The sequence below is a fragment of the Rattus norvegicus genome, chromosome 11 (genome assembly GCF_036323735.1).
Source record: "Rattus norvegicus strain BN/NHsdMcwi chromosome 11, GRCr8, whole genome shotgun sequence".
Classification (NCBI taxonomy): Eukaryota; Metazoa; Chordata; class Mammalia; order Rodentia; family Muridae; genus Rattus; species Rattus norvegicus.
Window position 1 is genome coordinate 76,061,201 of NC_086029.1, and position 13,366 is coordinate 76,074,566.

At 42.4% G+C, this 13,366-nt stretch overlaps 1 protein-coding gene across 8 annotated transcripts in view; it reads right to left on the reverse strand.

Moving 5' to 3' along the window:
- The window catches only part of Gsk3b (glycogen synthase kinase 3 beta), a 150,164-nt gene that overhangs the window by 56,699 nt on the left and 80,099 nt on the right, over positions 1 to 13,366 (reverse strand). For all 8 annotated transcript variants that reach the window (XM_006248373.5, XM_039088669.2, XM_039088668.1 and 5 more), the window contains 1 exon segment: positions 2,142 to 2,252. In XM_006248373.5, coding sequence (XP_006248435.1) covers positions 2,142 to 2,252 — 111 coding nt within the window.

A 13,366-nucleotide genomic window follows, 5' to 3' on the forward strand; every position in this document is an offset into this window, starting at 1 on the left:
GCCAAAATAAACCTTTCTGTCCTTGAGTCGCCTTTGTCTGGAATTTCATCAGAGCAAGCAGAGAAATAATATCTTAAGAGATTGTTTTAAAGCTTTGAAAAATGTACCAATGTAACGCCTTTAATCTTCTACTTATCTGGAGGCCAAGCTTCTTTTCCTTCCTTCCTTCCTTCTTCCTTCATTTTTCCTCTCTCCTAAGACAGACTCCCATGGAATACAGTCTGGCCCTGGTCCTGTCATCCTCTAGTCTATAAAGTGCTGAGATTATAGACATGTGCTGCCTTCTCCAGCATCATCACCTCCAATCTGTTGCACACGCTCACTCTCTGAGCTCTACTCCCTACTTAATACCATGGAAATCAAAACTACTACTGTCTGATTAAAAAAACAGGAGAAGTACTGATAAAGACACCATCTTTTCCGACTGTACTGCTAGGGACTGGCATTACTAATGTTAACAGGAAATACTTCCTTCAGAGGTATGAGAAAACTGCTAAGGCTAGACAGGTTCAATTTTGATTTAAATCTCACTACCCAAGTTAAAGCCTTCTTCAAAATGAACCATGACAAAAATGTAGGCATAACATCTTTAATGTCAGCATTTTGGAATTAAATTAAATCCAACTCCCTATGCACTTATACATTGTCCTTTAACTAATTTTTTTCAATTAAAAAAAGAATGGCATCTCTATATTGTTGCCTGCTCCACAACCTGATGCTAGAACCTGCTAGAAAACCCGTGAAGGACAAAAAGAGGGACTAAATCCTGTGCTGGGAAAAATCTGGACCCATTCAGGAAGTACACCCCACACAGTTTTACACATGAGTAATCTTCCTCTCCATTAGAGTTTGGCCATACGATGATTTACTCGGGATCCCGGGGAGAGTTCAGCTATGCTCCCTCCTAACCCCTGCTTTAAATGACTTTCAGTGGAAAGTGGCAGCATTATGACAGTCACCACATCAGCTCTATGTCAGGGGTGGGGTAAAGTAGGTAATTATATTGCTGTCACTGAGAAATAGAAAAAAAAAATCAGCACCTAGTTGACAGCACACATATTAAAAATGTGTTCCTAACTAGATTTGGTAACTCACACTTATAATCTCAGCACTCAGGAAGCTGAAGCAGGAGGATTGCTACAAGTATCAAAAGTTTCAGGGTGGTCTGAACTACAGGGCAATACACTATCCACCCCTTCCCTATCTCTCACCTAAAAAGAAAAAAAAAGTTTCCCATCATCTACCACAACTGCAATTAGAAAAATACTAGATAAATTCCTAACTACAGTTACATGAAAAAAAAAAGGGGGGGGAGGGATTAATATGAGATTCCAACACCTAAATAATATAATCTGTTTGCTTAAAACGGGCAGTTTAAATGTCTATGAGGAATGCAATAAACAGTAATAGAATGCTACACGGGAACTGTGGAGACTGAGTTTACTTACGTATTTGTGGTGTGTGGCACACGAAAACACTGAGAGCGAAAGTGATGCTATGGCTGGGAGCCGCCTCGCTGTAAAAGAGTTTGCTGTACAAACACGGAAACCTCACCCTGACTCCCCAGCACCATGCATGAAGTTGGGACGAGGCGCACTTGGCTGCCATCCCACCACTGGTGGGAAGAGAGACCAAGACAAAACCCAACTAAAAGCTTATACAGGGCCCAAGAAGAGGTCAGCCCAAGGTAAAGGTGAAAGCAGGAGTCTGACTCTGGCTTGAATTCACCTGTGCTCCCCTCCCCACACCACACCAAAGGTGTATGGCTATCACAGTTAAAATCCTTAACTTTGAAAGCTTTACCATATTTTATCAGAATATTTATTCAATTCCTTTATCTCATGGGCATGTGTGTGCACACACATGGGATATGCACGTGGAGGATTAGAGGACAACTTCATGAGGCTGGTTCTCTTCGACCTCACGTAGGTCCAGGAATAAAACTCCAGTTATCAGTCTCCCACAGCAAGCACCTTTACCCACTGCTGAGTAATGAAAGCTTTAAAACAACTCCATGCTTTAAAACTGTAACAATTTAGCACCATCCAGAGCTTGCTGTTTTAACAAGGAGTGACCAGTGTCAGTGGGGTTGACACATCCCAACCCTTCTGTGAACTGGAGGGGGTCCCATTGTCACATACCTTGACATAGATCACAGGGAGTGTCTGCTTGGCTCGACTATAGTGTCTGGCGACTCTGTACACTGTTTCCGGAACATAGTCCAGCACCAGGTTAAGGTAGACCTCATCTTTCTGTACGGTTTTAAAAGAAGAAAAGGACAAAACCAGATTAGAGGCTCATCTTAAGTATTCAAGTTAGAGTAAATCTCTATATACCTCTTATTCAGATGTTTAAAGAAAAGCTTCATATGGTCAATTTTAATTACACAAACTTACTTCTGGGCATGAGCAGAACTGTACAAATGCATCTAGCAGACTTTATAATCCGGGTATAGTTATAATCCATCACATTGCTTACACATGTGTTATGATAGCTTTTCGTTTATCATAATGTTTATTATTTTCTAGGCTGAAAAAATCAATATCTTTCCTCCTCTGTGGAAAGATTGCTTGAAGACAGCACTGAGTCAAAAGCCAAGAAAGCAGGCTGCTCGCCCTGGCTCTGCTGTCAACTGATGTGTATGTCTGACTGATATATATGTCTTGGCTTCAGTTTCTTCAGCTCCTGAGGAAGAATGAACTAAGTATTCTTGGAAACACTGTAGCCTCCACACAAATGCTTTGTTTGTCTGACGGTCTAGATCACTAATACATACATACATACATACATACATACATACATACATACACACACACACACACACACACACACACACACACACACACACATATATATATATATATATATATCTCAAACATATGGATGAGATCATGCCCACAAGCTTGTCCACTGGTCTCCGGTGTAGCAGCATAAAGGCAAGAGTTCAATGTCAGTCAAGAGAAAGAAGGGAGCTAGAGCCAAACAGGAAAGAGGAGAAAGCACTAGTGACACCCTGTTCTCTGAACAGCACCAGTTGGGTAAACTGAGGACGAAAAGTGAACTTAAGGATTACGCTTGGTTACTGAGTAGTGAAACTGCAGGTGACTGTTCATAATTCCACCTATCAAACTCAAGTCTGAGGCAGTGTTTTGGGCGCATCTACAGGTCAGAGCTGCTACAGGAGGGAAGGGTGGGTGCAGGTGTCAAGTTACCCACGTGTAACTCTGCTCTCCCACTCTGTGACTAGGAACAAGTATAGCTTCTTATCTTTCAAATGAAGACTGAAACAACAGAGAGAAAACTTTATTCAAGATATGAATATATCTTTTTTGATGGTCTTCCTTCTTCCATAGCTAACTGGTCTATCACTCTCATCAGCACAGAGGCAAGCAAATGATGACAACAGCCTGCGATTATCTTTATAAACAAAGTCTAACTGCAGCTCAGCGACACCCACCAATTAAACACTGCCTGTTGCTGTTTGGGGCTAAAATGACAAGAATCAAGTACTTGTGGCAGTGACTGGGTAGGTTGCAAAACTCAAAGTATCAAAGAAAAAATGGGTGTTTTTCATAACCCTGGTGATATTTAGTTTTCTGCACAGCCTGAGCTCAAAAGCAGCATGGCTACAAGGAAACCTCCATTGTGTTGACTGCTCTCATATTTAAATCATCATCGATAAATTAAGTTGGAGAGATAGATTCTATCTTGGTTTAGCTATCTAAAGTCCCTGTAAGAATTTTGGGTTGGAGCAGTGATGGTTCATGCCTTTAATCCCGGTGTGCAGGCCATAACTGTCTGGAACTCTAGTTCCAGAGGGATCTTGACACCCTCACATAGGCATGTAGGCAAAACACCAAGGCACACTGAATGAATGAATGAATGAATGTGAAATTTGGGTTCAGGCTGTGGGTGGTGGTACATGCCTTTAATTTCAGCACAGGGATCTCTGTGAGGCAAAGCCAGTCAGAAATAAACAGTGAACCTCTGCCTTGGAAGAAGAAAAGGAGATAAAAAGAGAAAGGGTGGATGGGGGATGGGGGTTTCTAGGTTCACAAGTGAGTAAACAGCAAGAAAGAAATAAAAACCAGTTGATTAATTTCAACCAGATAGCCCCCAAGTTTGTTCTTACATAACTTGTGTTGGTAGAAGAGGAGAGTTGGCAGGCAGTGATCAAAGCAAGGCATAGCCAATACAAAACTACTGTGCTCCTTGTTCTGGATTTTTACTGGCAAATGCATATGTATGTTAAGAAGCTAGGACAAAAGTCTAAGGAAAGACTGGTGAAACACGACTCTAGAGCAGTAGCTCTCAGTCTGGGGGGTGTGATCTCTTCGGGTCAACATAACAATGAAAATGCGCCCTAAATCATAATGCTTACATTACGGCTTATGAAGTGGCAACAACAATATTTTTATGGTTGGGGTCACTACAACATGAGGAACTGTGTTAAAGAGGTGTAGCACTAGGAAGTTTGAGAACCACTGCTTTACAATACTGTGAAACAAAAACAAGAACACAGAGAGGTGAACAATACAGTAAAACTTCAAAATGCTCTGAGGTCTGAAACATTCTGGGAATGAACACGGCATCACAAATGGGTAAGTTCTCCATCATACCATAGGAAAGGCTGGTCACAGTCCAAACAGGCAGTAGATAAGTGGGATGCATGGTATGTGTTCTCCAGCTGCTTAGGAGGGTGAAACAGAAAGACTATTCGAATCCAGGACTGGTAAGGGGAACACAAAGGGGAGAGAGGACGGGCAGGGGCGCTTGGTGGTTAAGGTCACTTACTCCAGTTCCCACATGGAGGCTCACAGGTGCCCTCCTGTGAGCTCACTGCCCTCCTCTGGCCTTCACCACCATCAGGCATACATGTAGGAAAACACCCAAATACCAAAATAAAATTTAAATTAAAAAGTACAGAAAACTAAGCTAAAAATAAACAACATCAGCAAAAAAGAGCACAGGAGACATAGGTGTGCTGAAATTTTGTGTCAACTTAATATTGTCAGGCTACATTTTTCAGGTATACGTGAAACACAAATGCATTTCCTGTTGAGATTCAGAGGCCGTTCTCAAAACATCTCACTAAGTAACATTCTACAGTCTTTCCAAAAAACCACTCCTGGGTTCACAAGCTCAAATAAGAGAAATTCAACTTGTGTTATAGGATCCAAGTATGGTGAACCTCAGGAGTTAGAAGGCTTTTATTTAAAAGATTGCTAGACTCAAGGGCTCCTGATTCTAAAACGTATTTGACAGAGTTTATCATGATTGACACACTAATGAGAAACCCAGAAGTGTGGGCAATGCTAGATTACGGTTTCAGCATTTGCTAACGGAGCACACCGAGAAGGACCGATGCAACAATTAAGGATGACTGTTGCATGTTCAGGAGCTTCCGGCCCTAAGGCTCCGGGTCTGTCTGTCAGTAAGTGTTAGCATTTGGTCTGGGGCTTTGACCGCTTACTTTATATTACACTCTTGAAATCGCAAATGTCCCCTACTGACTCATACACTGAATGGTACTGGGAGGTGGTGGACGCTTTAAGAAGTAGACCATGATGGAGGACACAGGTCACTGGGCATGCCTTGAAGGACAGAACCTTGTCCCTGCTCTAGACGCCAGTGCACACACCACAGTGCACTCCATCCAACAGTCTCCACTACAGCAGCACTTGTAGCACTGCTCAGCAGCCCGAAACCAGTCTCCTGAGCCTCAGACCTGACCGTGAGCTCTGAGCCTGTGACAGTAAGTCACATGCTCTAACACACAACAGTGGACAGGCAAGTTAGCATGATGCAAAAGGGAAGCAGAGTAGAAAACCAAAACCAAACAAGGATGGGATTAAATCCTAGCCCTCGGATGTCCATTTGCACTCCTCCCACCGTATGTCTGCATGATGGTATTTTCAGGTTACTAAAGGTCTCACTCATCACAACTGACAACCTGAAAACAGAAGTTGACGTCTTAAATTGTGAGTTGAAATAATTTAAATGTTTTCCATGTATATTTTTGTCACGCCAGTGTTTCGGGAGGTGGCTGACACTCTATAAGCTTATAGATTAAAGGTTTGAAGAAACAAGTGACTTTAACAGTTAAGTAACAAATGTAAAGTATACAAACAGGGACAGCGGGTGGTACATCAGTACACGATTTAACTAGACACATCCATAAACAATTCACAGAGCGTACCAACCAAGTAAAAGCACCAGGAGACAAGTCTGACAGTCAGACTGCAATCTCCCGTTTTAACCAGCCATCTAAAGCTGACACCACTAACAATGGCTTAAATGGAAGAGCAAATACGGACTGTCAAGCCTAATAGGCCAGACTGAGCGAAGCCTTAATGTGATATCTAACAAAGCAGAAAGCCTTATAATGAAAATTCAGAACATCAATATACAAAGATCAACCAGACAAAATCAAGAGCAAATGCAACAGTCATCTGGAAAGTATGCACCAGGTGTAACTACGCAGAACTCAAGAAGGATGGGTCACTGAGGCACTCCTAAGGGGACACGTGAGACGTAGCATACGTGCTGTGTTCGGACCATCACGGCCAACTCTGCTCTGCACAGTTCAGGCCTCGTTACTGACAAAAGTCCAGTAGGCAGCAGTTTTAACAGCGCAGAATGCACCAGAGAGGTGATAAAATCATGTCTGCTACAAGGCCAGTAGTCCAACTTATTACAGTATGAGAATAAAGGAAGATTAAGTAAGGGCTTTTGTAAGTTTAAATGTTGTAATGTAAATAACCATGATATTAATTCCTGAACTCCTGAGAACATTCAACTACAGAAAACATGTAGAAAAAAGTGCTATTTCATGTTCTCACAGTAGTTTTTAATTTTCTTATTTGGAGGTTCCTATAAAGATTATTCAGGGGACTCATATTTATGACAGTATTTTAAAAAGAAAGAAGACCCAGGATGCTCCACTTCTGGCATTTCTAATTTTCTAAAACTCTGGTTTGCTGTAATCTCAAAACAATTTCCTGTGAGTTGCCAGAAAATTCAGCAATTCAGCAACTGGATGTAAATTAAAGTGACTGACAGAAATACACAAGAAAGAACACGGCCTTAAAGGAAGTTCGCCAGCATCTCAGAGCCACTGCTGAGCCCCCAGATCTGTCTTAGGTTTGCTCCTACAGCGTCTGTGAGAGCCTCCTCTCTCAGACAGAGTGGACCTTACTGAGGAACTGCCCAAACTCACACAGTGTGTAACTATGGAGCACTGCTCCACAGAGGCTCAATGGGTCCTCCATGAGGCTGGTCTAAGCTATCCAACTCGGCGTTTAATAGCATGGTTGAACACCGCCTAACAGTAGCTGCAGGGGCAGGGAGACTCCACCTTATCACTATAAAATGTAAGATGGTCCATCATCCCCCACCTCACATGACTTGTAAGACCAAGGGATAAAATGGCTTGAGGTCAAAGCATTAGAGACACAAATATCACTCTAAAATGTTCATGGAGGAGAAGCAGTGATTCAGAGAGTTTAGTAATAAGATAGCCAACCCTGCATTCTCAGAATTTATGGACAAAATGTCGTAATCAGTTGTCCTTCCTCAGATGGGTGCACTGTGCTACCAAAGGACAGACATTGCAGCAGTCATACAATGGGCTGAGGATTAATGGGAAATCTTTTCCTTGAGAAGCTGTGGAGAAGATAGGGAAGGAAGGAAGGCGCTGTGGTTTAAATAACCAACGTCCCTATAGGCTTGCATGTCTGAACACTTGGTGCCCAGCTGTCGGCACTCTCAGGGTAGTTATGGAACCTTTAGGAGGTGGAGCCCTGGAGCAGGTACACCACCAGGGCAGGGTTTGAGGTTTGACAGCCTGACCCCAGTCTCTGTTCTCTTTCTGTTCCGTGTGGGATATGAAACGTAAAACTTTTGCATCCTGGGTGCCAGGCTGTGCTGCTGCCAACACCTTACAGGCCATCATGGATTGCTCCCACTTTAACTCTACCACCAAATAAACGGTTTCTCCCTGCAACGTTTTTTGCCAGGGCACCTGGCACACTACAACTACAACAGAAAAGAGTTGTGCGCAGAGGGTACACCAACACCTAACAGAAAATGGAACAAACATCTAAAACTAACTTCTAAATCACCAACACTTTTGTGCGGAAAGAAATGGACTCGCAAAGTAAACCTTGGAGGATGGAGCAGCTGCAAGATATTAAGAAGGGGAAAGGAAAGGACACCTTTAATTCTAGCACCCAGGAGCCAAAGGCACTAGTCTCTGTGAGGGAGTTCAAGGCCAGCCTAGCTTGCTCCAGGACAGGCAGGATGGCAGGACTATACAGAGAAATTCTGTCTCAAAAACAAAACAAAACAAAAAACAACCGAAACAACAAACAGAAACAAAAAAAAAAATCCAAAAATCAAAACAAAAAACCCCAAGATATTAAGAAAAACAAATCAGTTTGATGACATAAAAATATAAAACTCATGCTATTCAAAGGCGAAATAAAACAAAATCAAACACAGACCATGCCCAAAAAATGCTTTTGGGCAAAGGGATTTCTACTGCACTAACGAAGGACTGAATGATTTGTTTTGTTTTTAAGGATTGATGTATGAACAATAGGAAAACACGAATACTGAAGCTGAAGAAAGCTGGAAGAAGTGCAACTTCACTCATAATTACAGCAATGAAATGAAGATAAACAAGCTACATTTTCTCTTCTCAATGAGACAGGAAAATCCAATGTGAGGAAATTAAGTCTTAGCTCTAAGCTCCTGGAACCTTGAGAAGTCTGTGAGTTAATACCCTCATGAAAGTGAAGCTCCTCAGAGCCCATCATGACTTAGCAATGCTATTTGCTGGAACTGTCCATTAAAACTATGTATGCCTGCCTATGTGTATGGTGCCCGTATGTATGGACAAGAAGACATATTCATGGAGAGTGAGGAACTAAACATAATCTACATGCCTATGTCCTCACTGCTCTCTATGGCTAGGATATAAAGTCTACCATCAAAGGCAACTTGGGGAGGGAAAAGGTCAGCTTACAACTCTCAGGTTGATCCCATCACTGAGGGAAGTCAGGACAGAACTCAAGGGAGGAACCTGGAGGCCGAGGCTGAAGCAGAAGCCATGGAGAAGCACTACTTATCGTCTTGTGCAGTTTGTTTTCTGACACACCCCAGACAGGAATCCAAGTTTCCAACATTTTTGTGGTTTTTCTATCTCTCCTCTTTGCCCCTCTTTCCCTCCCCCTTTCTGTGTTAAAACTTAGTCTCTCACAGCCCAGGATGTCCCTGAACTCCTGATCTTTCTGCCTCAGCCGCTTGAGTGTTAAGAGATTGTAGGTGTGTATTAGCATGTACTTTTGTACTTATACCTCGATATATTTAAACAATAAAAAACCAAAAACTTAAAAAGCAAGAATTGGAAAGAACAAGGACCATAGAGATGATTCTGTATCTGAGACTCCCATGGATGAAGTCTTGGGATTTCCATCGCTGCCATGAAGACCAGCAACTCCTATCACCGAAGGCAGCCAGGCCAGGAACTCAAGGTAGGAACCGGATGCAGAGACCATGAAGAATGTTGCTTGCTGGCTTTTACAGCCTGTTCTGCCTTCTCTCTTACCGAACAAAGAACCACTTGCCCAGGACTGAAACCACCCACAGTGGGCCGGGCCCTCTCACATCAATCATTATTAATTAAGAAAATGCCCCACAGCCTTGCCTATAGGCCAATCTTACTGAGGCATTTTCTCAATGGAGAGTTAGTTCCTCTTCCCAAATGATTCTAGTTGTGTCAAGCTGACCTAAAATTAACCAACACATATGGTTGCAAACTATGAAAAACAGTAAATTTTAATCTCACTAGAGTGATTTTTCTCAATAACAAAGCTTATAACATTGTCACATTCCTTGTGGCAGTTATAATTAACTATTTTTAAAAGAAAAAATAAAATTCTCAGAAAACTTTAAAGATCATTATACTTTAAAAGAGTAAGTGTTCATGTTATTTTCCTTGGTTCTAATTTGAAATATTTTGGTATGTTCTATAATGTGTGATTAAGTGTTATTCCTTTGCTGTGCTTGCTTTTTTTAATATGATATACCCATTAGTGTTTAGTCTGTGCCCCTGTACTACAGCCTGCAGCCATGACAACTGGAAGCTTCAATTTCACTCAGCTTTTAGACCTAACAGCAATTTCTCAAAGCAGTTCAAAAACAAAGTGTAGAAAGTCATGAGGAGGTAGAGACAAGGAAAGAAAGGAGGCTAACTTAGGATCTCAAACAACGAACACTCAACCTGTGAAGTAATCTGGTGTTGGAAACTCTTCTAAGGACATACAGCAAATGAAAACACCAGTTGTGAGATTCTGCTAGCCTGGGTAAGACACCTAGGATGTGGTGCCAGAGCCACAGTGCACTGGGGGCTACATACAACGCAGTAAATCCACAACAGTGGAAACTGGCTACAGAGCTCCACACTGCCAAGCACATCGATTCACCAGAGTGTTACCGTTCTACACACATCCCAGCAAGCGTCAGAGCCACAAACATATGAAGGCCAACACTGATGTAAAGTAAGGAAGATGAGTTCCTCAGGAACTGCTGGGAACCATACGGAACTGTCTTCAAAACCAGCAAACAACTTGCACGCCATGTCCAACCCTTCACCCTAATAGCAACTGCACACTCTTCTCAAGCAGGAGATTATCCATGACCAAACCACAGGAAGTCACATGACAATTTCGGTAGGTTTAAAAAGAGTGAAAGCATGTGGAACACCTTCTCCAGCCACACTGGACACCAGCACCACAGACGGGAGGACGCTGTGGAGATGGCTTGGCTGCTAAGGAAGGCACTTGCTACTAAGTCTGATGACCTGAAACACACGGTGGAAAGAAAGAACTGGCTCCCACAAGTTATCCTCTGACCTCTATGCTCATGCTTCGGTGCATGCGTGCACAAGCGCATAAACACACACACACACACACACACACACACACACACACACACACACACACGCTCACACGCACGCACGCACGCACGCACGCACGCACGCACGCACGCAAAGCAAAAATATGAGGAAAACTGGAGAACCTACAAATGTGTGGAAATGAATCCAATCCAGACAAGGAGTGAATGAGACAGGAAATTAAGCATCAGAAATTATAAAAATGAGAAAATACTTGAGATTAACTGTAAACAAAAATACCACATACTAAAACTTTATGGGATGCACCAAATGCAGTATGCAGACACACACAATTAAAAGTATTTTTAAAAAAAAGATTTCTGGGGGCTGGAGAGATGGCTCAGCGGTTAAGAGCACTGACTGCTCTTCCAGAGGTCCTGAGTTCAATTCCCAGCAACCACATGGTGGCTCACAACCATCTGTAATGAGATCTAATGCCTTCTTCTGGTGTGTCTGAAGACAGCTACAGTGTACTCATATGTAATAAATGAATAAATCTTAAAAAAAGATTTCTGGCTAGACTGCCGGCTCAGTGGATAGAGTGCTCACCAAGCAAGCTTGAGGAACTGAGTTCAGGTCCCTAGCACTCACATAAAAGCAAGGCAAGACTAGATGAACTTAGCAACACTGTTGGAAAAGGGGTCATGAGGATCCCGGGGACCTGCTGCTCAGTCAGTCTAGCCCAACAGGCAAGTCCTGGGTTCAGTGAGCAACCCTGCCTCAAAAAAGGTGTAAAAACAATTGCAGCCCCACACCTGCACACACAGGAAAGCACACACATGCTGACCACACACACATAAAAGAAGACCTCATGGGAATAGTTACTTATCCGTATAACCAAACATTTGGGACGCTGAGGCAGGAGACTGCTGTCAGTTCCAGGTTAGCCTGAGCTATAGAATAAAACATCTCAAAAAAGAAAAAACTAAAATTGGAAAGAAGGAAAAGGGAGTAGGAGGGGAAGAGGGAGGGAGGGAGAGGGAGGAAGGGAAGTGGGGAGAGAGAGAGAGAGAGGAGAAGAGATCAGATCTAATAAGGAGTTCAGCAGGAGACACAGGTATATGCAAAAGGAGAGCAGACACACACACACACACACACACACACACACACACACACACACACCAGCACCCTTGCATAAAGATCTCAAATCAACAATCTGAGACTTTGGGGGGTAAAACTAAATATAAAGCTGAGAAGAAAATAATTTCAAACATTTAAGCAGAGACGACAGAGAATAGAAAACTACCGAATTAAAAGGAGAAGTTGAGTTTGGGGCGGGGGGGTGTATGTACATACATGTGCAGTGTATGGAAACCAGGACAGCCTTGGGTATTATTCCTTAGGGGCCATTCACAGGGTCTTTCACTGGTGCTCATACACATAAAATTAAATACATTTTAAAAAATAGTATAAAATAAATCCTAATTCAAATAGTAAATGTTATCATACTGAGCTCTATTTTGGCACTTGGACTTTTTAATTGTGTGCATATGCATGTGCATATGCATGTATATGTGTGTAAGCATTTGTAGGCCAGAGACTGTCTCTAGCCCACGATGCTGGGATTAAGGGCATGCAAAGCCTGGTTTTTATGGGGACACTGTGGATCTGAACTCAAGATTCTCAAGCTTTCAGAAGCACAGCAAGAACCCTTACCCACTGAGTCATGGCCCCAGCATAGCACTCTGTTTTCTAAGAATATCTAGAAGGCTTTCAATACATCATCAACAAAACTAACTAAACTGACTTGGCAATTATACTAAGTATTGAAGAAACAAAACTGAGTAAGATCTAAGAATGCTTTTGAGAAGGACAATATAGTAAAAAAAAAAAAACATAGCTTTTTAAAATTGTGGTAAAACTTAAGAAAATATTTAAAAGTATATGCAAGATATTTTAGATAAACTCTGAGGAGTTACAAAGGCAGAGGAAAGGGAGTGGTGAGTTATCTGCTGAACTGAGGTAAACAGTGAGTAGGAATCTGTATGAGCAGAGCAGTGGTGTAGAGTCCAGAGAGCACTACAGAACAGCAGAGCAGAGCAGACATTCCGAAAGCCTCAGGATACAGAGAAGATGCGCACAGAGAGAACTGTGCTTGGGCCAGACTGGAACCTAGATACTCAAAGGTGCTGGGCTGGAGAGCTGGCTCGATGGTTAAGAACGCTTGCTGCTCCAGTTCCCGGGGACTCCAACATCCCTTCTGACCTCTGTAGGCACCTGGCATGTACATGGTTCTCATACATACATGTAGAAAAAACTCATAAAAAGTAACAAATATAAAAAAATGAGGAGACCTTCTAAGTTATGCTAAGAAATCTGGAATTTGCCTTTTTTTTTTTTCCTTTTTCTTTTTTTTGGAGCTGGGGACCGAACCCAGGGCCACTAAGCTAAATCCCCAACCCCTGGAAT